Genomic DNA, 26531 nt, shown 5'->3' on the forward strand with positions numbered 1-26531 from the left:
TTTTTCTGGAAGACCAATTATTCTCAAATTGTCTCTTCTAGACCGGTTTTCTTGGTCTGTCACTCTCTCATTGAGATATTTCATGTTTCCTTCTATTTTTTCAGTCTTTTGACTTTGTTTTATTTGTTCTTGTTGTCTTGAGAGATCATTAGCTTCTACTTGCTCAATTCTAGCCTTTGGGATTGATTTTCGGCTAAAATCTTTCGGTTTTCAGCTATGATCTTTTGATTTTCGGCTGTAATCTTCTGGTTTTGGGTTGTAATCTTCTGGTTTTCGGCTATAATCTTCTGGTTTTCGGCCATAATCTTCTGGTTTTCAGCCATAATCTTCTGGTATTCCTTTTCAATCTGGTCATTTCTGGTGTTCAATTTGCTTATCAGTTCATTTGGTTTCTGAGCCTCACTTTCCAATTGCAAGATTCTACCTTTTAAACAGTTATTTTCTTGCCAGATCTCTTCCATTTTCCTCAAAATCTCAGTTTTGAACTCTTCCATAGCTTGTGAGGAGTTTTCCTTATTTGAGGAGGGTCCGGATGCTTGTTTGTTCTCCTCCTCTGTTTGCTCGGTTGTCTGGATTTTTTCTGTGTAAAAGTTGAGTGTTAAAGACTTCTTTTTCTTGTTGTTAATCTTTCTCTTCTGAACTTCCTGAGACTGGGTAGCCATCATTAGCCCATCAGCTTCTCAGGTTTATCCTCGCGCTCAGGGTCTGTCCGCGGTCAAGCCCCCTGGTGGACCCCCTTTCTTGATCCTCTGCCGGAGGTTTCTTTACAAGTCTCAGGGCGCTGCTTCCACAGTTGTATACCCATCTGCACTGGTTCCCCACTCAGGGTTTCAGAGCTTTAGCTTGTGGCTGTGTCTGCCTCCACCCACGCCTCCGCCCATGCCTGCGCTCTGAGCCCGCGCTCTGCGCCCTGAGCCCGTGCTCTGTGCCCTGCATCTGATCTCAGCGCCCTGCTCCCATGCTCAAATTTTGTGTGCGTTCGTTAGCTTTTTGGGGTCCTAAATCTTGCTGCTCTCAGGAACAGGCCCTGGAGCTGCCAATGACTCGATGGGTGCCCCAAACTTGCTCTATTTCTTTTTAGCTGGCTTCGGCGCTATAGGTGTTGTGTGTGGAGGGGGTGGGGGTGGGGTGGTTGCTTAGCCCGCGATTTAGTGAGAGCTGTTTCACCCCTTTATAGCATGGAAATGCCTCGATTCCACGTACCTTCCATGCTGTGCCCTGTTGTGGGGTTCCTCTGTTCGTCTGGACTTGTTTTTATGTCCCCTTGAGGAGTCTTGTGTGTTTAGGTCAGGAGAGGTTAAGAGCTGCTTCTTACTCTGCCGCCCTCTTAACCCGGAACCAGGGCCTGAATATTTTAGACACACAAGTGTTTGCATGAAGTCTCTTCCATTAGAATGTGAGCTTCTTGAAGGCAGGTACAGCTTTTGTCTGTCTTTGTATCCCCAGTGGTTAGAACAATGTTGACCACATAATAGGCACTGGAAAAAATTCTTGTTAATGTTTGGTTATTTCTTTTACAAAACCCATTCAAGCACATACACATTTTAAGCAAAGGTCATTTAATTAAAGGGCAGAGCAAATAAAATGACAATAAGTCAAACAATGGACCTGGTGTACCGCCTTCCCATACTTCTCATGCCACAGCTGGGAAAAAAGGCATGTGGGATGGATATGAGGAAGGGGCAATGCCCACTGCTGAGGAGGCATGCAACCAGGAAGCAGGCTTTATGACTGACTTTGTCTCCCTGCTACAGAGAGAGCCTCTCCTGGCATCTGAGAGTCCAGAGGAGGTCCTCCCCCTGCAGGATGCTGAGCTGAGCTGCTCCATCATCTTCATGCTATTTTGCTTCCCTGGGGCCAAACCTGGCTCCTTTGGTCCTCAACATCCAGCTTGCCCTCTACTGTCACCTGCTGGTCTTCTTCTGACTGGCCCCTGTAGTGCAGAATGAGGTTTTAGCTGTTGCAACTCCTAACTTAAGATCAAGTCCATCTCTTGTGATGGAAACCCCAGCAAGAGCCCTCAGGATCCGTCTCAATCTCTCTCTGGATTTCCTTGGATCCAGCCTGGCTTGCATTTTCCACTGGACTTGCTCCAGGCTATTTCTTCCTCTCTCCACACTGCTGACACTGTTCAGACTTTCTACAAATCTCAGCTGAAGAAAGACTGGGAAGGATTTGGGCACAGACAGAGCCCCTGTCCTACCTCCTTCCTAGGAACAAGGGGGTGCAGCCCCTCCATCCATACTTAATGCCTAAATATCAGTCCAGCTCCTTCTGCAGGAAAGGCAATGTGGTCAAAGCTCTCAAGGATGGAGGCTCTCCATATCTATTAAAATTCTCAGCTTCACCTCTGTGGCCTGTTCTGAGCTGGTGGCAGAGGACCATGGACAGATCTTAGCATCACAATCAGCTTCTCAGAAGCTCACAAAGAAGATCCCTGCCAGTCCTCCCCTAGAGCTTATGCCCTGAACAAAGCCTGCCTCTGTCTTCTCTCCTTCTGAGCCAAATGAATGGAGACGAACTACTGGAAAACTCATGATTCTCATGCCATTGCTTCAACTGAAAATGATAAAGGAGACAGTGAGCTGTCTAATTCTGTTCTTGGTTTCCTGGATAGAAACCAGGATCCTCTGTAATCTTCTCTAAACTTCCAGGAGCTGTGTCCTTCCACAGAACCTGCAGAGCTCAGTTCCTGACGTGGTGATATTTGATAAATGGACACCCACATTACCTTTTGTCCTGAGCAATTGTCTTATTAACTAGGAAGTATGATTGTTATTATATGCACTGAACAGGCAAGGAATGACTCTACTTTTTCATTTTAACATCACTACAAGCTAAAGTGTGGAGTTTGTACTTAGTTGACAATAACCAGGGTTTTTCTATAGGTAGAACATTGGACTGGGAGTCAGAAGACCTAACTTCAAATCTAGACTCAAACATTCATTCTCTAGCTCTTTCACCCTGGGTAAATCACATAATTTTTTCTAAGGCTTGATTTCCTCATCTGTCAAAAGGAGATAATACCAAGGAGTCCTCCAGGATTGTTGTGAAATAATGGCAGCATCAGAGGAAAGAAGGAGGCAGATGCAGTAGAACTAAAATCCATTGGCCTTGGCACCTAATTAGATATGGGTGGTAGTGAGGGAATGAGATAGTAGGAGTCCAGTATCAGAGGAGTTACAGAAGAGTCCAAGAGGTCATGAGGAAAGGAGGAATTGAAGATACACCAAAGAGATGCCATAGAGGTGATCAGAGATTGTGGGAATGAAGGTGTCAATGGGTAGTCAGCTTTGCCCAGGATGAAGGGGCCTTCTGCTTCAAAGACAAGGAGATAGAAGGAAAAACAAGGGACTAAATTATGAGACTTAGAGAAGACTAGGAGAGAAGAGGATGAGTTGAATCCAGAAAAAAAATCAATGTACTCATCAGTCCCAATACAGAATAAAATCCCTACAAACTTTTCCTTCCCTTGCTGTTCACATCCATAGTTTTCCAGAAATCCTACACAGAGACAGAATCTGTAACCCAATACAATGTAGATCTTTCCCTGATTATTTATATTTCTGAATACTTAGAAAGAACAAAGCCTAGTTCTCCATCAAGGGTCTCTCCTTGGCTTCGTGTTCATCTAATCTCCTTTGCTGATTATATGTGTCCTTCATCGGGGATTTTACAAACCTTTCACCAACAAGTCATTGTAGGCTATATGAGGATCTGCTTACATCCATTTTGCATCTTTCTATTGCCCTGGGACTCCCTGCAATTGGATTGAATCAAATGAGGGTCAGGGTAGATTAAAAGCTTAGCATGTGTGGAAATCATAGGAACATAAAAGTGTCTCAATGGGGTCTGTCCAGCTTTCTGCGTCCATTTTCCTATGGGAAAAATATTGATTTCCTGCCTTCTCAAAGTGGCTATGTCCTCCCTTTCCTATCCTAAGTATGTTTATTCAGTTACATTTGAATTATGTCTTCTCATTCTTCCCAAATTAATTCCTAATTTAGGTCATTTCTCCTTTCTAATATCTACTTTTGCTGCTTATAATCCAGAAATCTGTCTCTCCCTTGGGCTTATTCTTAGTTCTCCTAAGAAGAAAGGGAAGTATATTCTGTTTATGACCAAAATCAACCACCTTCCCTGACATTCCCTCTGGTCTCTCAGGCAGTTGTGACAGATAGAACTAGAAAGAGAACTTATCTCACTCTTCAGTAAATACAATAAACGCTCTGGACTTCCTGTGGCCTCTGGCAGTGAAGGGTGGAAGATAGAGGAGGTATTTATTTGCATATTGATGACCCTGAAACATTACACAAGCATATCCATAGATATAAATGCATCTCTATCCTTGTCTGTCTCATTCTGGGTTCAGAGCTCTCTGCCTGCAGCTCTACAAAGGACACAAGGATGTCCCCATCCCAGCTCCTCTGCCTCCTGCTGCTCTGGGCTCAGGGTAAGACCAGCCACAGGCTAACCCGGGGGGAGGTTCTCCAGGAGGTTCCAGAACTAGGAACCATCTGAAGGAGGCAGAAGGAGATGTTCTCTACAGCCAATGGGGATGACATGTCAGACTCAGGCACAAAAGAGATGGTCTGAGAGGAGGGAACTCACTGGGGAATTCATGGCACCTGGATGGGGTTCTTTCCCTAAATCTGCTTTTTGTCTTTTCTTCTTTCCATCCCAGAGTCCAGGACAGTCACTGTGATGACCCAGACTCCAGCCTCCCTGTCTGTGGCTCTGGGAGAGAAAGTCACCATCAGCTGCAGGGCCAGTCAGGGCATTTATGGTAATTTAGCCTGGTACCAGCAGCCTCCAGGAAAACCTCCCAAACTTCTTATCTATGATGCTGATGACCTAGAATCTGGGGTCCCTGCCCGCTTCAGTGGCAGTGGGTCTGGGACAGATTTTACTCTCATAATCAGCAGTGTGGAGGCTGAAGATGTTGGACTTTATTACTGTCAGCAGTATGAGGAGTTCCCCACAATGATGGAGGCCTGAATAAAATCCTCCCCAGGCTGTTGAGTCCTTCAGCTCAGGGCAGCAGCTGCTTCCTGCACAGCATCTGACTCAGAGTCATCAGGGAGCCCAGGGAAGGGCTGGGACTGAGGGCCCAGCTGGGAGGCCACAGAGCCCAGGCTGTCCCCTCTGACAAGGCATTGGGGAGGGCAAAGAGAGAAGAGGAGAACCTTCCCTACAGCCTCTCTCCAGCAGCCTCAGAATCTCCTCTCACACACCTCAGAGAAGCTGGTCCCTTCCTCCCTGCTCTGCCTTCTCTCTGCCCCTTCCTGGGGGCTGCTCAGAGGAAGCTCCTCAGAGTTCATTAAAGTAAAGGCCTGGAAGGGCACCTGGGAAGGGGCTGGCCTGACCCCTCTGAAGCTCTTTCTTTAGTCTTCACTGCCTGGCAGGGCCAGGAGAAGATGCTTATCGAGGTCTTCCTGAGCATCCCATGAGAAAGGACACATGAAAGTGTTTGTAACAGACTCCAGAAAGACCGAAATGGCAGCTGCCATTGTTATGCCCTAAAAATCCTGCCCCAGGGATACAGGGAGATCTACAGAAATGAGAAGCAAATCTGTTCCTTCCCAAGAGGGGTGATATTATTCCTCCTGTTTGTCTGGAATAACAGACCGGTCAGACTGTCTACCCTAGGGCAGATGGTCCTGAGTGGCCTCTGAGAAATAGGAGACAAGAAGTGAGGAATTTTCTCTGCTAGTTTAGGGAATGTGGATTAAAGTGATCTGTTCTATAAGTGGGTTTGGAGTCTAAGATGGGTTGGTGGAGGGGCTGGTTCCTCTAGTCAACGGGAAGGATATCTCAGAGTCAGTCACCGCACACACCACTGGACAGGCTTCTTTATTTAATTTTATTTTCTTCTCAGTTTTGTTCTTCTTTCCCTTGACAATATGGCCTCCCATGCAGTCCCTCCTGCCATTTGGAACTACCAAAATGACCATCACGTTTGAGCCCTGTCCATTGCCCTCATCCTGGTTTAGCACATCAGACAAGACCCTTTTACCAGGCTGTGGCTGCTGGACTTGCTACAGCTTCTTGGAGCCACTGGCCAGAGTCAGGGGACAAGCAGACATCAAGGAAAAAAGCAGCCCTGAAAAGGGCTCAAATCAAGCCCTCACACCAGAGATGATAGTCTTTCCTGAACACCTCATTGCAATTGAATAAAAAACCAGAGAGGTAAATAAGGTTCTTGCCTATTACACAGCTTGGTATCATTCAGGGCCCTCTCTTGAGGGTCACACCAGTCAGTCTAGGACAGATTTCATACTCACAACTGATTCTGAGAAATCTGAGGATGCTTCATATTATCAGGATCAGACCTTCAGCTGAAGACAGGCTCTGGATAAACCTCTCTTTGGGATTCTTCATTTTTTGGGGGTCAGGGGAATAACTGCTTCCTCCATGGTGACCAGGACTCACTTGGTCATTAGTTCTGGGCCCAAAGTCAGACTTAATTCATGTTTGTCCATGGCATTGGCCACCTCTTGGTTCACTTCCATATCAGGCTTAGCTATTGGATGAGTCTTCATCTCAACTCCAAAGAACCCTCAGGATATCCCATGCAGTTTCAAAGCTAGGCTGATTCTCTCCATTCTAGAGGTTTTCAGTGCTAAGTCTCTTGGCTTAGGTCATTAGGCAGCTCCTAAATACTTCTTACCTGGTACCTAGATTGAAACTTGGAAGGATAAATATTATATCCACTTAATGAGGAAGAAAATATTCCATCTTTTTCCAATTTAATATCACTAGAAATATTTCTCATGGCTATTTATGAAGTTAAACAGCAGAATCACTGATTCCTAAAAAGGCATGAACTTAGACAAAAGCCAGGGGGACCAGGGAAGGTAGATCACAAGTTCTTCTCCCTGAATCTCTTGACATTTTTTGTCATAAGACACAGAGTATATCCTAATCACCTTCTTCCAATTGACAAACCTTGAAATACTCGAACAGAGTTGTCACGTTCTTCCAGAATCTTCTTTTCCCCAAAGGCTAAGTATCCCCCATTGTTTCAAATGAGCTACAAAAAGCATGGATTTAACCAATAGTGACTCTCCTATAGCCATGCTCAGGTTTCTCAAGGTCCTTCTTCAAGCAGGAAGCTCACAACTGAACACAATATTCCAGAGGAGATCTGACATAGAGAGAGTAGAGAAAGATGGCCAGCTGCAGCTGCTGTGGTAAACTGATGACACATAATGAGTTTGAGTCCATTAATTCTCCTACATCTTTTTCAAACAACTGCCTCATCATTCCTCAGGCTGTACTTTGGAAGTCCATATTTTGTACCCAGGTATAAGCCTTTACTTGTAACCCCTTTATAGAAATAGAAAAGAACCAGACACTGAGAAGTTGCTCCTCTGCTGGGGAATGGCTAAACCAACTATGGTATATGAAAGGGAAGGAATGTGATTTGGCCTAAGGCATGATGAAATGGATAATTTCAGATAATCTTTGGAAGACTTGTATGAACTGATTCAGTGAATGCAGCAAATACAGGACAATAATTTAGACAACATGACATTCTAATCGCATTTTAAAGAAAAATCATTTTAAAAGACTTGAGCATTCACTCATCATTTCAATGAACAAAGATGATTTCAAAAGATGATGATGAAGCTTCCATTTCACTTTTTGATGGAGAAAATGTTGGATACAAAGTAACAAAAAAGGAATGCTTTCGAGGTAGAGCCAACCTGATAATTTGCTTCACTAGGAAAATTTGTCATAACGGCTTTCCTGTTTTCCAGTAGTGGGAGTGAGAGGAGAGACACATAGAAATATGGAATGAAAATCAAAAAGAAAAGTAAATGGTGTCACTAAGAAAGAGAACAGAAAGAAGGACAGAAAGATGATGAAACAAGCTAGAGAGTTTGAAAGTTACACGTTAAATTTCTTACACAAATAAAAAACAAGTTAATCATGACAGAAGTCTACATCTTCATGGACAATTCCTATTTTTTCATCCAATTGTATATGTGGAAAACCCAGTTTTATTTGGCATTTTCCTTGTACTAGTTATTTGACTTTACATCCATTCCCAGGTTTTCGAAATGACAGAAAGTAGCTTCAAGACTCAGGGACTTGGTCAAAATAAAATTTCGTATTCTATGCCTATTTCCCCCAATATATTACTAAAACCAAATTTTATGAGAAATATTATGTACAAAAAACTTTGGAAAAAATTCCCTAATTACAATGATAATCAGAGATTGTGGGAATGAAGGTATTAGCACACAGATTAGATTTACCAAGGAGGGTCTTTTTACCAAAAAAGCTGGTAGAGAGAAGACAGGGGAAATCTTTAGACATCAAGGAACAGATGTTTGGATACAGAGAGGATGGTGACCTCCTCGGTCCCAACGAGGAAGGAAAATCCTCCAAGATCTCCATCCTGTGCCGTTCCCATCCTTGACCTTCCAGAAATCCCACACAGAAGATCAATGCAGCATACAGAGGACCTTCCTCTGATTCCTCAAGTTTCTAGAAGCTACAAATGTAATGTCCTGCTCTCTGTCTAAGGACTCTTGTTATTTCTAGAATGTCAAACACCCTTAAATTCTGATGGGTTTGACATGAACCTCATCATGTAATGACAAACCTCTAAGCAGCCATCATTTCTCACAACATGTGCATCTGCTTCCATCCATGATCTTCCATCTATCCATTGCTTGTGGGTCCCATGAAGATGAACTGAATAAAATTAGGGAGGGAGGAGACTAAAGTACAGACGATGGCATGGAAGTCGCAGGCACATGAAGGCAGAGATCAGCCTAGAGGAGCCGCTCCAGTTCCCCCCACTAGTCAGGCCCATCTTTCTGTCAGCCCAGGACTCACTGGCTGCCTTCTGTTGTATTTGGGAAGCTGTAAGAAGACAGAGCTCTGTAGGATCAAATCTCTCTGATCCTTTGGCCTATGAAGGGACACACACACAGGCTTGACTGAAGGGAGCGGCAGGATCTTGCTGAGAAGCTCCTTCACTTCCCTCCTCCACTAGGCAGTTGGAAAATCAGTTACTGTATGATAATGGTGGATGGACTTGTTAACTACAGGGTCAGGACAGTAAGTAAGGAAAGGCTGAACTCCTAAAGATGATAACTTCCCCTAAACTATTTCCCCACAGGATTGAATGGGAGAGAATAGGAGAAGCTTGATGTCTTTGAAGCTGGCCTACAAAGCAGGAGGAACTCAGCTTAAGGAAGTTGTATTTCCCTAAATATAACCAGGCGCTGCTCCCAATTGATTAAATGTTTAATGATACATGGGGGAGGGAAGGAAGGAAGATCAAATAAGGATTGATAAGGTCTGGGAAGCCCTCAAACTGTTATGTCCAAGCAGCCCCTTCCCCCACAGGGGAAAGGTAACTTGAATAGCTGTTCTGCTCTCTAAGCCTATAAATAATCTTCTCCTATATCTAAATAACTAAACAGAGGTAACTGTGATGTAGTTGAATGTGAAATCAAGGTAAAGCAGGTTGGCAGCTAGGAAATCAAATGGCTTTGTTCAGATTCAAGCCTCAAGCCCCAAAGAGCCAGGATCCCAGACCCAGCAAGCAGAGAGTAACCTGCTTACTCTAAAACCAACTCCCTTAACTACCTTAAGTGCCCCCTCTCTCAGAGTTCTCAGGGAGCCCTCTGGAATTCTGAGCTGTAGCTTGAATCCCTTTCTTGCAGCTGGAATCCCCCTCTGCAATATGAATCTCACACTTCCCAGAGGCTTGTATCTTCCTCCTCCCACTCTCAGCCTCTTCCTTCACCTCTCCCTGAAGTTCTTTTTCATTCCTCTGACACTAACCTCTTAGTCAGGTCTCTTCCCTTTTCTAATGACTTTTCTGTCCTCTACAGTGCAAACATCTCTCCTCCTCCTCACTGACTCTGCTCTAGGCTCACAGGTCCAGTCTCTTCTGGGGAGACAGAAAGAAAAGCCTCCCTTGTTTTAGCCACAACCAGCCATCTGGCCTGGCCTTTCTGTGACCCTGCAGCTGTCCTGGGCAGAGACAGAACCAGAGAGACCATTGAAGCCTGAGATAACACGCTCTGCTGAACCCAGTAGAGAGTCTGGCCTTCATCTGGGCTGTGGAGATGAAGCTGAGAGGCCAGAGGAGGTTCTGGGTCTGTTTTGCATGGGGAGATCTCAGCCCCTGCACAAGGCTGTCCTGACATATAAATGCATCTCTATTCCCATCTGTCTCATTCTGGGCTCAGAGATCTCTGCCTGCAGCTCTACAAAGGACACAAGGATGTCCCCATCCCAGCTCCTCTGCCTCCTGCTGCTCTGGGCTCAGGGTAAGACCAGCCACAGGCTAACCCGGGGGAGGTTCTCCAGGAGGTTCCAGAACTAGAAACCATTTGAGGAGGCAGAAGGAGAAGTTCTCTACAGCCAATGGGAATGACATGTCAGACTCAGGCACAAAACATGGTCTGAGAGGAGGGAACTCACTGAGGAATTCATGGCACCTGGATGGGGTTCTTTGCCTGAATCTGATTTTTCTCTTTTCTTCTTTCCCTTCCAGAGTCCAGGACAGCCGTTGTGATGACCCAGACTCCAGCCTCCCTGTCTGTGGCTCTGGGAGAGAAAGTCACCATCAGCTGCAGGGCCAGTCAGGGCATTTATGGTAATTTAGCCTGGTACCAGCAGCCTCCAGGAAAACCTCCCAAACTTCTTATCTATAATGCTGATGAGCTGGAGTCTGGGGTCCCTGCCCGCTTCAGTGGCAGTGGATATGGGACAGATTTTACTCTCACAATCAGCAGTGTGGAGGCTGAAGATGTTGGAGGTTACTACTGTCAGCACTATTATGGGATCCCCACAGTGATGGAGGCCTGAACAAAAACCTCCCCAGGCTGTTGAGTCCTTCAGCTCAGGGCAGCAGCTGCTTCCTGCACAGCATCTGACCCAGAGTCATCAGGGAGCCCAGGGGAGGGCTGGGACTGAGAGCCCAGCTGGGGGGGCCACAGAGCCCAGGCTGTCTCCTCTGACAAGCCATTGGGGAGGGCAAAGAGAGAAGAGCAGAACCTTCCCTCCAGCCTCTCTCCAGCAGCTTCAGAATCTCCTCTCACACACCTCAGAGAAGCTGGTCCCTTCCTTCCTCCCTGCTCTGCCTTCTCTCTGCCCCTTCCTGGGGGCTGCTCAGAGGAAGCTCCTCAGAGTTCATTAAGGGAAAGTCCTGGAAGGGCACCTGGGAAGGGACTGGCCTGACCCCTCTCAAGCTCTTCCTATAATCTGCACTGCCTGGCAAGGCCAGGAGAGGATCCTAAGCGAGGTCTTCCTGAGCATCCCATGAGAAAGGACACATGAGAGTGTTTGTAACTAACTCCAGAGAGCAAATGGCAACTAACATTATTCTTCCCCTGTGCCTAGAGATATAGGAAAATCTCTGTTCTGCTAAATTCAGATATATGCATTGGAGGCAGCCAGAAAGATGAAGAATCTTGATTTCCTGCCCATGTGAAGAATGACTGAAAGAATTAAGGCCATATAAGTTGCAGAAGGAAAAATGGGATAGAGATCTTCAGAGATCTGAACGATGGTCCTTTGGAAGAGAAATTGGCTGGTTCTGCTTGGTCTCCTCTGGAAAACTAAGAATAATGGCTGCAAGTGACTAAGGACAGATTTAGAATGGAAACAAAAACTTCTTAATAATTAAAGCAATCTAAAAAGTAGAAACGGCAGCCTTACAAAAGATTGAAGATCTCCATCATGTTCAGTTGTCTCTCACTCTTGGTGACCCCATGTGGGATTTTCTTGGCAAAGATACTAGAATGGTTTGTCATTTTCTTTTCCAGATTATTTGATAGGTGAACAAGTGGGGCAAACAGTGTTAAATAACTTGACCAGGAGAAAACTGCTAGTATGTGTCTGAGGTCAGATTTGACATTCAGGAAGATGAATTTTCTGACTTGAGGCTGAGCATTCTATCACTGTCTCATTGCCCTCCATTATAAGAGAGATTTAAACAAATGTAGCTATCTATTTATATATACATTAATGCAGACACATATATATATATAAGTATATGTGTATATTAGTCATATATGATATACTTAATATATAACATGATTATATAAACTATAGAATATAACAGATACTTCTTCTTTACTATTTTATTTTTCAATAAACAGGTACATTTACAAAAGGGTTTTTGCTTTGACAGGGAACATGCTGCCATCTAAGATTCCTTCCATCTCTGCAGTTTTTTGTGTCATTTTATGGTTGGGCAGCCCCAAAGAGACTTGGTCAGGGCAACTGAAGTATACAGGGAAGAGGCAGAAGGAGCATCTGACAGAAGCTGGAGCCTAAGTCCATGCAGAGGACAAAGCAGAGGGGAATGCAGATAGCTCAGTCCTTCAGCATCCAGGAATCCTGGCCTTGCAGTAGCTCATTGCACAGAGTTCAGGGGTTCTGCATTCCTCGGCCATTTAGCTGATGGATCAGAAGCATCTCTGCAGCTCAGGGATGAACAAACCTGATGGGCTCAGTAAGCTGCTGCTTCTCTGAGTCCAGGCTGGAGAGAAGGGAGGGGGACTGTGATCCATGTGACATTAAAAATCAGCAGTAAATTTAATTGTTTTGTATAATTTATTGATATTTATACAAAATTATTAGTAGTAAAATTATTCTCATTGTTAGATCATTTAGACCTGATTTGGGGGATGTGGTAATATTCACCTTTAGGAGAGTGCAAGGATTATTGTCCATATGCCGGGGAGGAATCTCCACACTGATGATGACACAGAACTATAGGAGTTATAAAGCTCACGGAGCAGTCCCTTTGCCTCCAAATACTCACACCTGAAAGTTATCCCAGGTTCAAGACACAATTTGGGTGAGCAGCACCATTGGATCTAAGCTCTTCTCTTTGGTTTTAGAATCCTTCCCCCAACCTGACCCCTTTCTACCTTTCTGGCCCTTTCACATTTTACTCTCTCCACTGTTCTTCCCATCTGACACTCCATCTCTTGCCTTTAGTGCCTTTCAATGACTGTCTGCTCTGCCTGGAATGCTGGCAGTGCTACTCTCCATTCTTTGGATTCCTTCAAGACTCAGTTCAGTCCAACTTACTCTGTAACTATTTCCCTGAACGTTTCCCTCCACACACATTTCCAAAATGCTGGGAAATTCTCTTAAACTGCCAGGACCTTCCCTCTGAGATAATCACCAAGTTAGTCTGAATATAGGCAGCCCTCAGAAATTTTACAGATTCATATCCAAACTACAACAACAAATCAAGTACCACAATAAAGAAAAACCTGCTGACCTGCTGCTAACTGACCTCTGCAGTACAGGCTGAGTTTTTAGCTGCCGTAGCCCCCTAACTTAGGACCAAGTCCATCTCTTGTGATGGAAACCCCAGCAGAAGCCCTCAGGATCAGCCTAAATCTCTCTCTGGATTGTCTTGGATTCAGCCTGGCTTGCATTTGCTATTGCACTTGAGCCAGTCTATTTCTTTCCCCTCTCCACACTGCTGATACTGCTCGGACTCTCTACAATGGGGTCAAATCTCTCAAGGATGGAGGGTCTTCATGTCTGTTAAAGTTCTCTGCTTTGCCTCTGTGGCCTGTCCTGGGCTGGTGGAAGTGGACCATGGACAGATCTCAGCATCAAAATCAGCAGTTTAGAAGCTCACAAAAAAGATCCCTGCCAGTCCTCCCCCAGAGCTTATGCCCTGAACAAAGCCTGTTTCTTTTTTCTTTCCTTTTGAGCTTACTAGATGGAGATGAGCCACTGTAAAAACTCATGGCTCTCAGGTCATTGTTTTCACTGAAAAAGGTAGAGGGGACTCTGAGCTGTCTAATTCAATTCTTTGGTTCCAGGTTAGAAACCAGGATCCTCTGTAATCTTCTCTAAAGTGCCAGGAGATGTGTCCTTACATAGAACCTGCAGAGCTCAGTTCCTAGAATGGTGATAATTTCCTAATGGACACCCACCAAGGTCTAAAATGACACGGCCTTTTGTCCTGTGCAATTATCTTATTAACTAGGATGCATGACTATTATTATATGCACTGAATAGGCAAGGAATGACTCTCTGCTTTCCAGGTTAACATCACTACAAGTTAAAGTGGAGAGTTTGTACTTAATTGAGAGTTACCTGGATTTTAAGTAGGTAGAGCAATGGGCTGGGAGTTGGGAAAATCTGATTTCAAATCTAAGCTGAAACATTCATTCTCTAGCTGTGTGGCCCTGGGCAAATCATTTAATCTTTCTGAGACTTGGTTTCATCTGTCAAAGAAAGATAATAATAGTAAGGACTTGCCCAGGATTGTTGTGAGGTAATGGCAGCATCAGAGGAGGAAGGAGGCAGATGCAGGAGAGGTTTCAAAGCTAAAATATGGCTTGGCACAAGATTAGATATAATTAGATATAGGGGGGCGTCAGAGTGAGAGATAGTAAAAAGTCCAGTATCAGCTGAGTTACAGAAGAGTCCAAGGGGCCATGAGGAAAGATTGAAGATATATTAAAGAGATGCCATGGAGGTGATGAGAGATTATGGGAGTGAAGGTGTCAATGGGCAGTCATCTTTGGCCAAGAGAAAAGTGTCTTCTTCAAAGACAAGGAGATGGCAGGAGGAGCAAGGGACTACATTGGGAGACCTAGAGAAATCTAGGAGATAATAGGACAAGTTCAACGTAGAAAAAGTTAATGTTATCACCAGACCCAATGCAATATAAAAACCCTATAAGCTTTCCCTTCCATTGCAGGCCACATCCATAATTTTCCAGAAATCCTACACAGAGACAGAACATGTAACACGACACTATGCAAATCTTCTCCTGATTGTTTATATTTCTGAAGATTTAGACAGAAAAATACCTGCATTTCCATTCAGGATTTTTCCTTGCCTTCCTGTTCATCCCATCTCCTTTGCTCATCATATGTGTCCCTCATCATGGATTCTACAAACCTTTCACCAACAAACCATTAAAAGTAATATGAGAATCTGCTTACATCCATGATGTATCTTTTCATTGCCATGGGACTCCCTGTAGTTGAATTGAACTAAATGAGGGTCACAGAAGATTAAAAGTATATAGTATTGGGGAAAATAACCTCAGCAAGAGTATGATAAACTGCAAAGAGTCTAGTTTTGGGGACAAAAATCCACTATTTGACAAAAACTGCTTGAAAAATTGGAAAGCAGTATGGGAAAGATTAGGTTTAGATCAATACTTCATACCCTACAGCAAGATAAATTCAGAATGGGTGAATAACTTGAATATAAAGAAGGAAACTATAAGTAAATTGGGTGAACATAGAATAGTTTACCTGTCAGATCTATGGGAAAGAAAAGATTTTAAGACCAAGCAAGAGTTAAAAACATTACAAAATGTAAAATAAATTATTTCAATTACACTAAATTAAAAAGGTTTTATATAAACAAAACCAATGCAATCAAAATTAGAAGGGAAGCAACACTTTGGGAAAAAATCTTTATAACAAAAACCTCTAACAAAGGTCTAATTACCCAGATTTATAAGAAGCTATCAATTGTCAAAAAAAAATCAAGCCATTCCCCAATTGATAAATGGGCAAGGGTCATGAATAGACAATTTTCAGATAAAGAAATCAAAATTATCAATAACACAAGAAAAAGTGTTCTAAGTCTCTTACAATTAGAGAAATGCAAATCAAAACAACTCTGAGGTACCACTTAGCAGATTGGCTAAAATGACAAGAGGGGAGAGTAATGAATGTTGGAGGGGATGTGGCAAATTTGGGACAATAATGCATTGCTGGTGGAGTTGTGAATTGATCCAACCATTCTGGATGACAATTTGGAATTATGCCCAAAGGGCTTTAAAAGACTGTCTGTCTTTTGATCCATCCATACCATTGTTGGGTTTATACCTCAAAGAGATAATAAGGAAAAAGAGTTTTGCAAAAATATTTATAGCTGTGCTTTTTGTGGTGGTTAAAAAAATGGAAATTTTTGCCCTTCAATTGAGGAATGGCTGAACAAATTGCGGCATCTGTTAGTGATGGAATACTATTGTGCTCAAAGGAATAATGAACTGGAGGAATTCCATGCAAACTGGAATGACCTCCAGGAATTGATGCAGAGTGAAAGGAGCAGAACCAGGAGAACATTGTACACAGAGACTGATACATTGTGGTGAAATCGAATGTAATGGACTTCTGTACTAGCAGCAATGCAAGGATCCAGAGCAATTCTGAGGGTCTTATGAGAAAGAAGCTATCCACAAAGAAGCTTATGAGAAAGAAGCTATACAGAGAAAGAACTGTGGGAATAGAAACACAGAAGAAAAATAACTGCTTGATCACATGGGTCAATGGGGGTCATGATTGGGGATGAGGCTCTAAACGATTTCTCTAATGCAAATATTAATAACACGGAAATAGGTCTTGTTATGGATAAAAGGGGGTACACTAAAGTTGGGGGTGCTCTCCTTGCCTTGCTGAGTAACAGAGGGGTAAAAGGTGATTGAGGTAATAGGAGAGGAATGAAAGGGATGGCTGAGTTTAGGGAGGAATGGACCAGGCGGTATTAGGATGGTATGGGTACTGGGTGAGATGTTCAGGAGAGGCAGCTAACACAGGCTAGACACCCAAGCTACAGACAGAGGATACTGGGGGCAATAGGCCCTTCCAGACAGGAAAGGTACTTTTACAGACACAAAGAATAGGCCAGTCATAAGTGGTTTGAATCTGACTTGAGGGCTTTCTTGTCAGTTTCTCAAGTCCTCAAAGGAGGAATCACAAGGCTCTTCCCTGTCAGTGAAACTGAAGGGATTCAGGAGGAAGCATCGGGCAACTACTTCCTCCCAAGATGGATGCCTCCAGTTTCCCTCAGGAAATAGAGAATAATTCCTTCCCCTCCAAACCTTGCTTAATTCTTCAACACAATGAATCTCCAGAGGGTTTGATTATGTAACAAATGGATTTATTAATGTTCAGAGATGGTAAGGAAGGAGAGAAGGGTTTGGGGTTTCTGACAGCCTCTAGGGAGAAACTTAAGATGGAGGAGGGTCATAGGAATGGGTTAGGCTGAGAGAGGACCTGCTTCTCTCAGTCTGGGAAGGTTTGGCTGCTTTAAAGTAGAGGGTATACTAAAGGGATAGTTTGAATTCAAGGATGCCCTACTTGCCTATGGGAGAAACTAAATCCACAAAGTCTATTCACTAAAACCCAAAGCCACCCTGCCTCCCAGAGCCCCAGGAAAACAGGCAGGGAAACAGGGAAATAATGTGGAGAAGGTCAGGGAGAGGTCCAGAGAAATTAGCTAGGTTCAAATTTTCCAGAGACAAAGCACAGGCCAAAAGCAAAACCGAAAGCCAAGCAGAGCACTAGTTAGTCTGTCCACTCTGTTCAAGCCTCAGGGACCAACTGAACTTTTCAAAGAATTCTATCTGGCCTGGCCTTTCCCTGTGACCCTGCAGCTCCCCTGGGCAGAGATGGAACCAGAGAGACCATTGAAGCCTGAGATAACACGCTCTGCTGAACCCAGTAGAGAGTCTGGCCTTCATCTGGCCTCTGGAGATGAAGCTGAGAGGTCGGAGGTGGTTATGGGTCTGTTTTGCATGGGGAGATCTCAGCCCCTGCACAAGGCTGTCCTGACATATAAATGCATCTCTATCCCTGTTTGTCTCATTCTGGGCTCAGAGCTCTCTGCCTGCAGCTCTACAAAGGACACAAGGATGTCCCCATCCCAGCTCCTCTGCCTCCTGCTGCTCTGGGCTCAGGGTAAGACCAGCCACAGGCTAACCTGGGGGAGGTTCTCCAGGAGGTTCCAAAATTATGAAACACATGAGGGAGATAAGAAGAAATGGGACAGATAAGTCAGACTTAGTAACAGTATTGCTATCTGAATGGAGGGGAACTCATTGTGGAATTCACTGTACACAGATATGCTTCTTTAGCTCAAGTATTTTTTCTTATTTTCTCTTCTTTCCATCCCAGAGTCCAGGACAGCCATTGTGCTGACCCAGACTCCAGCCTCCCTGTCTGTGGCTTTGGGAGAGAAAGTCACCATCAGCTGCAGGGCCAGTGAGCACATTAGCTATTATTTAGCCTGGTACCAGCAGCCTCCAGGAAAACCTCCCAAATTTCTTGTCTATGCTGGTGATGAGCCAGAGTCTGGTGTCTCTGGCCGCTTCAGTAGCAGTGGGTCTGGAACAGATTATACTCTCACAATCAGCAGTGTGGAGGCTGAAGATGTTGGACATTACTACTGTCAGGAAGGTTATGATTCTCCCACAGTGATGGAGGCCTGAACAAAAACCTCCCAGACTGTTGAGTCCTTCAGCTCAGGGCAGCAGCTGCTTCCTGCACAGCATCTGACTCAGAGTCATCAGGGAGCCCAGGGGAGGGCTGGGACTGAGAGCCCATCTGAGGGGTCACAGAGCCCAGGCTGTCTCCTCTGACAAGGCATTGGGGAGGGCAAAGAGAGAAGAGGAGAACCTTCCCTCCAGCCTCTCTCCAGCAGCCTCAGAATCTCCTCTCACACACCTCAGAGAAGCTGGTCCCTTCCTTCCTCCCTGCTCTGCCTTCTCTCTGCCCCTTCCTGGGGGCTGCTCAGAGGAAGCTCCTCAGGGTTCATTTAGGGAAAGTCCTGGAAGGGCTCCTGGAAAGGGCCTGGTCTGACCCCTCTGAAGCTCTTCCTCTAGTCTGTACTGCCTGGCAGGGCCAGGAGAGGATGCTTAGCGAGGTCTTCCTGAGCATCCCATGAGAAAGGACACATGAAAGTGTTTGTAACAGACTCCAGAGAGACCCAAATGGCAGCTGACATTATTATGCCCTAAAAACCCTGCCCCAGGGATACCGGGAGACCTGCAGAAATGAGAAGCAAATCTGTTCCTTCCCAAGAGGGGTGATGTTATTCCTCCTGTTTGTCTGTAATAGCAGACAGGTCAGACTGTCTACTCTAAGGCAGTTTGTCCTGAGTGGCCTCTGAGAAATAGGAGACAAGCAATGAGGAATTTTCTCTGCTACTTTAGGATTAAAGTGATCTGTGCTATAAGTGGGTTTGGAATCTAAGATGGGTTGGTGGAGGGGCTGGTTCCTCTAGTTAATGGGAAGGCTATCTCAGAGTCAGTCACGGTACACACCACTGGACAGGCTTCTTTATTTAAATCTATTTTCTTCTCAGTTTTGTTCTTCTTTCCCTTGACAATATGGCCTCCCATGCAATTCCTCCTGCCATTTGGAACCACTAAAATGACCATCACGTTTGAGCCCTGTCCATTGCCCTCATTCTAGTTTAGCCCTTCAGACAAGACCCTTTTACAAGGCTGTAGCTGCTGGACATGCCACAGCTTCTTGGAGCCACTGGCCAGAATTATAGTATAAGTAGACCAAGGACAAAAGCAGCCCTGAAAAGGGCTTAAAGCAAGCCCTCACACAAGAGACGATAGTCTTTCCTGAACACCCCATTTCAACTGAATAAAAAACCGGAGAGAGATCCACAGGGTTCTTGCCTATTACACAGCTTGGTATCATTCAGAGCCCTCTCTTGGGGGTCACACCTGTCCATCTGGAACAGATTTCACAATCACAATTGATTGTGTGAAAGCTGAGGATGCTTCATATTATCAGGATCAGACCTTTAGCTGAGGACAGACTGAAAAAAAGCTCTCTGGGATCCTTCATCCCTGTTGGGGTCAGGGGAACAACTGCTTCCTCCATGGTGACCAAGACTCACTTGGTCATTAGTTTTGGGCCCATTAGTTTGTCCAAGGTATGTGCTACTACATGAGACACTTCCAAATCTGGCTTAGCTTTTGGATGAGGCTTCATCACACCTCTGAGAAACTGTCAGGATATTCTTCAGAACCTTGAGGCTAGGCTGATTCTCTCACTTAATTCCAGAGATTGTCAGTGCTAAGTCAGTTGTCTTAGCTCATTAGGCAGCTCCTAAATAATTCATACCTAGATTGAAAACTAGGAAGTACTATATCCACCTTAAAAGGAAGAAAATGTTACTTCCTTTTGCAATTTAATATCACTACAAATTCTTCTCAGGGCAATTTATGAAGGTTAGCAGCAGGCTCACCCATTCCTAAAAAGACATGAATAGTCTCCTTAGGCCAGAGCCAGGAGACCAGGGTAGGTAGATTCCAAGTCCTTCTCCCTGAATCTCTTGACACTTTTTGTCCACAGGCCATACAATATATCCTGGTCATCTTCTTCCATTTGCCAGTCCTTGAAATACTTGAATAGAGCTGTCAGGTTCTCCCTGAGTCTTCTTTTCCCCAAAGACTAAGTATTCACAGTTGCTTCAAATTAGCCACAAAAAGCATGGACTACACCAACACAGTGACTCTCCTCTAGACATGCTCCTCTTTCTCAATGTTCTTTTTCAAGTAGGAAGCTCACAACTGAACACAAGATTCCAGATGAGAACTGAGAGAGAGAGAGAGAGAGAGAGAGAGAGAGAGAGAGAGAGAGAGAGAGAGAGAGCGAGCTCAGAAAGATGGCCAGCTCAAGATGCCACATTAAACTGATGTCACATAATGAGATTTGGTCCATTAATTAAGTCTTTTTCAAACGTCTGTCTCATCATGGCTTCCTCATGCTGAACTTTGGAAGTTCATATTTTGTACCCAGGGATAAGCCTTTACATTTTTCCCTTTTATAGAAACAGAAATGATCCAGACACTAAGGCAGTGCTCCTCTACTAGGGAAAGGCTAAACCAACTGTAATATATGAATGGAAAGCAATGTGATTTGGCCTAAGATATGATGAAATGCATAGTTTCAAAACAACTTGGGAAGACTTGTTTGAATTGATTCAGAGTGATGGCAGCAAAGTCAGGAGAATCATTAATTTTCTAACAATGGTATTTTGAAGAAATTTTAAAAGACTTGAGCACTCATTCATTATTTCAATGACCAAGCACAATTCCAGAGGATGATGATGAAGCTTCCCTTGCAATTATAGACCAAGAAAACTGTTGGATTCAAAGTAGAAAACGAGGAATACATTTCTGGGTAAAGCCAACCCGATAATTATTTTTCCCGATGATGCAGATTTGTCATAAGGGCTTTTCTGTCCTTTTTTCCAATAATGGGAGTGAAGAGTGAAAAGCATAGAAATAGAGAAAGAAAATATAAAAGAAAACAAGTAAATGGCATCACTGAGACAGAGAACAGAAGGAAGGTGAAAAAGAAGATGAAACAAACGACAGAGTTTTTGAAAGGTACAGATTAAATTTCTTACATGAATAAAATGAACAACAAACTATACATGATAGAAATCTGCATCTTAATGGGCAATTCTATTTTTCCATTCAACTTCATATGTGGAAAGTCTTATTTTATTTGGCATTTTTCTGATACTATTCATTCAACTTTACATCTATTTATAGGTTTTCAAAAAAAAAACCTGGAAGCAGCTTCTTGAATCAGGAATCAGACAAAAATGAAATTTCATATTCTATATCTATTTTCTCCAAATATATTATTAAAACTGAATTTGATGAGAAATATTATGTGTAAAAAAACAATCCGATTGTCAAATTTGGTGTAATTAAAAACCTAAAACCATGGCAATGAAGACATAAAATTTTTTTTGGAAAAAAAAAGAAATATGTGTAGAAAATTTTGCAAAATTTTATCTGATTATAATGGTAATAAGAGATTGTAGGAATGAAGATATAAGCAGATAGATTAGTTTTACCAAGGAGGAAAGGTCTTTTAACCTCCAAGTTTGGTAGAGGAGAGGAGGAGTCAGGGAAGATTTTTGGACATCAAGGAACAGATGTTTGGATATGCAGAGAATAGTGATCTCATCAGTCCAAATGAGGAATGAAAATCCACCAAGGCCTCCATCCTGTGCAATTCCCATCCTTGACCTTCCAGAAATCTCACACAGAAGATCAATGCAGCACACTGAAAACCTTCCTCTGATTCCTCAAGATTCTAGAGGTTACAAATGTAATGTCCTGGCTCTGTCCATTCTTTCCAGATGGTCAGACAGCCTTAAATTCTGATAATTTCAATATGAACCTCATCATGTAATGACAAACCTCTAAGCAGCCATCACTGCTGGCAACATGTGCATCTGCTTCCATCCATCATCTTCCATCCATCCATTGCCTGCAGGTCGCCTGAAGATGAACTGAATCAAACGAGGGAGGGAGGAGAGTAAAGCACAGACGATGGCATGGAAGTCTCAGGCACATGAAGGCAGAGATCAGCCTGCAGGAGCCCCTCCAGTTCCCCCCCTCATCAGGCCCATCTTTCTGTCAGCCCAGGATTCACTGGCTGCCTTCCCAGAGGCTTGTGTCTTCCTCCTCCCGCTCTCAGCCTCTTCCTTCACCTCTCCCTGAATTTCTTTTCATTCCTCTGACACTAACCTCTTAGTCAGGTCTCTTCCCTTTTCTAATGACTTTTCTGCCCTCTACAGTGCAAACATCTCTCCTCCTCCTCACTGACTCTGCTCTAGGCTCACAGGTCCAGTCTCTTCTGGGAATACAGAGAAGCCTCCCTTGTTTTAGCCACAACCAGCCATCTGGCCTGGCCTTTCCTGTGACCCTGCAGCTCCCCTGGGCAGAGATGGAACCACAGAGACCATTGAAGCCCGAGATAACACAATCTGCTGAACCCAGTAGAGAGTCTGGCCTTCATCTGGCCTCTGGAGATGAAGCTGAGAGGCTGGAGGTGGTTCTGGGTCTGTTTTGCATGGGGAGATCTCAGCCCCTGCACAAGGCTGTCCTGACATATAAATGCATCTCAATCCTCATCTGTCTCATTCTGGGCTCAGAGCTCTCTGCCTGCAGCTCTGCAAAGGACACAAGGATGTCCCCATCCCAGCTCCTCTGCCTCCTGCTGCTCTGGGCTCAGGGTAAGACCAGCCACAGGCTAACCCGGGGGGAGGTTCTCCAGGAGGTTCCAGAACTAGGAACCATCTGAGGAGGCAGAAGGAGAAGTTCTCTACAGCCAATGGGGATGACATGTCAGACTGAGACACAGAAGAGATGGTCTGAGAGGAGGGAATTCACTGGGGAATTCATCGCACCTGAATGGGATTCTTTACATGAATCTACTTTTTCTCTTTTCTTCTTTCCATGCCAGAGTCCAGGACAGCCATTGTGATGACCCAGACTCCAGCCTCCCTGTCTGTGGCTCTGGGAGAGAAAGTCACCATCAGCTGCAGGGCCAGTGAGGACATTAGCAGCTTCTTATCCTGGTACCAGCAGCCTCCAGGAAAACCTCCCAAACTTCTTATCTATGATGCTGATGAGCTGGAGTCTGGGGTCCCTGCCCGCTTCAGTGGCAGTGGGTCTGGGACAGATTTTACTCTCACAATCAGCAGTGTGGAGGCTGAAGATGTCGGACATTACTACTGTCTGCAGCATTATGATTCTCCCACAGTGATAGAGGCCTGAACAAAAACCTCCCCAGGCTGTTGAGTCCTTCAGCTCAGGGCAGCAGCTGCTTCCTGCACAGCATCTGACTCAGAGTCATCAGGGAGCCCAGGGGAGGGCTGGGACTGAGAGCCCAGCTGGGGGGCCACAGAGCCCAGGCTGCCTCCTTTGACCAGGCAATGGGGAGGGCAAAGAGAGAGGAGGAGAACCTTCCCTCCAGCCTCTCTCCAGCAACCTCAGAATCTCCTCTCACACACCTCAGAGAAGCTGGTCTTCCTTCCTGCCTGCTCTGCCTTCTCTCTGCCCCTTCCTGGGGGCTGCTCAGAGGAAGCTCTTCAGGGTTCATTAAGGGAAAATCCTGGAAGAGCTCTTGGGAAGGGGCTGGCCTGACCCCTCTGAAGCTCTTCCTCTAGTCTATACTGCCTGGCAGGGCCAGGAGAGGATCCTTAGCGAGGTCTTCCTGAGCATCCCATGAGAAAGGACACAGGAGAGTGTTTGTAAGGGCCTCCAGAGAGACCCAAATGGCAGTTGCCATTATTATTTTCTTGTCCCTAGAGATAGAGGAAAATCTCTGTTCTGCTAAACTCAAACATATGCAGAGGAGAAAGTCAGAAGAATGAAGAACCTTATTTCCTGCCCACATGAAGAATGACAGAAAGAATTAAGGCCATATTAAGTTGCAGAAGGGAAAATGGGATAGAGATCTTCAGAGATCTGAAAGATGGTCCTGTGGAAGAGACACTGACTTTTTCTGCTTGGTCTTCCCTGGAAAACTAAGAATGAAGGCTGCAAGTGCCAAGGGACAGATTTAGGATGGAAGCAAAAACTTTCTAATAATTAGAAGAATCTAAAAAGTAGAAACGGCAGCCTTACAAAGAGTGAAGATCTCCATCGTGTTCTGTCGTGTCTCACTCTTGGTAACCCTGTGTGGGATTCTCTGGGCAAAAATACTAGAATGGTTTATCATTTTCTTCTCCAGATCATTTGACAGATGAGCAACTGAGGCAAACAGTGTTAAATGACTTGCCCAGGGGCAAACTGTTAGTAAGTGTCTGAGGCCAGATTGGAACTCCGGAAGATGAGTTTTCTGACTTGAGGCCAGACGGGTGCTCCATCCACTATCGCAGGGGTCGGCAACGTATGGCTCTCGAGCCATATCTGGCTCTTTCGAGGGCCAGATATGGCTCTTTCTGCAGGAGCCATAAAGTCCATTTTTTCCAGGCTGTTATAGGAGCGGCACTGAGAGCACTGTACGGCTCTCACTAAATTACATTTAAAAAAATGTGGCGTTTATGGCTCTCACGGCCAAAAAGGTTGCTGACCCCTGGTCTAAATGATCTAGTTGTTCTCATTATAGGAGATATTTAAACAAATGTAGTTTATCTATCTATCTATCTATCTATCTATCTATCTATCTATCTATCTATCTANTGTAGTTTATCTATCTATCTATCTATCTATCTATCTATCTATCTATCTATCTATCTAAATATATATATAGCTATATATACACATTATATGTATATACATTTTAGTCAGATATGATCTACTTAATATATAATATAGGATTATATAGACTATGGAACCTACCAGGTAATACTACTTTACTATTTTATTTTTCAAGTAAGCAGGTACATTTCCAAAAGGATTTGTTCTCTGATGGATGACTATCTGCCCTCTAAGATTCCTCCCATCTCTGGTTCTTTGTGTCATTCTGAGGTTGGGCAGTCCCAAGGAGGCTTGGTCAGGGCAGCTAAAGAATTCAGGGAAAAGGCGGAAGGAGAGTCTGAGAGAAGCTGGAGCCTAAGTCCATGCAGAGGACAAAGCAGGAGGTGATGCAGACAGCTCAGTCCTTCAGCATCCAGGAATCCTGCCCTCGCAGTAGCTGATTGCACAGAGTTCAGGAGTTCTGCATTCCTGGGCCATTTAGCTGATGGATCAGAAGCATCTCTGCAGCTCAGGAATGAATCAGCCTGATGGGCTCAGTAAGCTGCTGCTTCTCTGAGTCCAGGCTGGAGAGAAGGAAGGATGCCTGGGATCCATGGGACATTTATAATCAGTAGGAAATGTATTTATACTTTGGTAATTTACTGATATTGACATGAAATTATAAGTAGTAAAATTATTCTTATTTTCAGAAAATTCAGACCTGATTTGGGGGACACGAAAATGATGCCATTCAGGAGAGGGGATGGATTATTGTCCATATGCCTGAGGAGGGAATCTTCCAATTGATGACGTCCTAGACCTGTGGGAATTATAAAGCTCATGGAGCAGCCCCTTTGCCCCCAAACATTCATACCTGAAAGATATTCCAGGTACAAGACACAATCTGGGTAAGCAATACCATTGGATCCAAGCTCTTCTGTTTGGTTTTAGAAGACTTTCCCAAACTGACCCCTTCCTACCTTTCCAGCTTCCTCACACTTGACCAGTGATTCCCAAAGTGGGTGCCACCGCCCCCTGGTGGGTGCTGCAGTGATCCAAGGGAGAGGTGATGGCCACTTGTGCATTTATCTTTCCTATGAATTGCTATTAAAATTAAAAAAAAATTAATTTCCAAGCAATATTTTTTCTGGAAAGGGGGCAGTAGGCCAAAAAAGTTTGGGAACCCCTGCACTTGACTGTCCCCACTGTTCTTCCCATCTGACATTCCATCTCCTATCTTAGTGCCTTTTCAGTGACTGTCTGCCATGCCTGGAATACTCTCCCTCCTGCTCTCCATTCCCTGGATTCCTTCAAGACTCAGCTCAGTCTAACTTACTCTGTACAAATAACTATTTCCCACAATCTTCTCCCACACACATACATTTACAAAATTGCCAGGACCTTCCCTCTGTGGTTATCACCAATTTACTCTGCACACAGGCAGCCCTCAAAAGGTTTGTAGATTCAGTTCCAAACTAAGGCAATAAATTGATTATCACCATGAAGAAAATAATGATATTTTTTTGTTTTCCCAATGAATATAAAAGGTAAGTTTACATTATATTATAGTCTCTTAAGTGTGCTGTAGTATTATGTCTAGAAATACAAAGTACAAGATAACTTTAAAATATTTTATTTAAAGAATATATTTTCTTGCTAAAAGATGCTGATAATGCCCTGAGTATTCAGTGTGTTAACCAAATTGTAATAATTAAAATTATGACGCTGCTAGTAGCTTAATAACTTTATTAAATCAAAGCAGTAA

General features: G+C 44.2%; 4 gene segments (V, D, J or C); all 4 read left to right on the forward strand.

Moving 5' to 3' along the window:
* Window positions 1–4383: 4383 nt before the first annotated feature.
* On the forward strand, window positions 4384–4998 carry LOC123233159. The segment is given in 2 exon segments: window positions 4384–4453; window positions 4685–4998. Coding segments are annotated over 2 exon segments (360 nt in total).
* A 5250-nt stretch (window positions 4999–10248) lies between these two features.
* LOC123233160 lies at window positions 10249–10839 on the forward strand. The segment is given in 2 exon segments: window positions 10249–10298; window positions 10526–10839. Coding segments are annotated over 2 exon segments (360 nt in total).
* A 6799-nt stretch (window positions 10840–17638) lies between these two features.
* LOC123233161 lies at window positions 17639–18244 on the forward strand. The segment is given in 2 exon segments: window positions 17639–17714; window positions 17931–18244. Coding segments are annotated over 2 exon segments (360 nt in total).
* Window positions 18245–22739: 4495 nt separating this feature from the next.
* On the forward strand, window positions 22740–23359 carry LOC123233162. The segment is given in 2 exon segments: window positions 22740–22815; window positions 23046–23359. Coding segments are annotated over 2 exon segments (360 nt in total).
* Window positions 23360–26531: the final 3172 nt, after the last annotated feature.

Source organism: Gracilinanus agilis, chromosome 2, assembly GCF_016433145.1.
Source record: "Gracilinanus agilis isolate LMUSP501 chromosome 2, AgileGrace, whole genome shotgun sequence".
NCBI classification, from domain to species: domain Eukaryota; kingdom Metazoa; phylum Chordata; class Mammalia; order Didelphimorphia; family Didelphidae; genus Gracilinanus; species Gracilinanus agilis.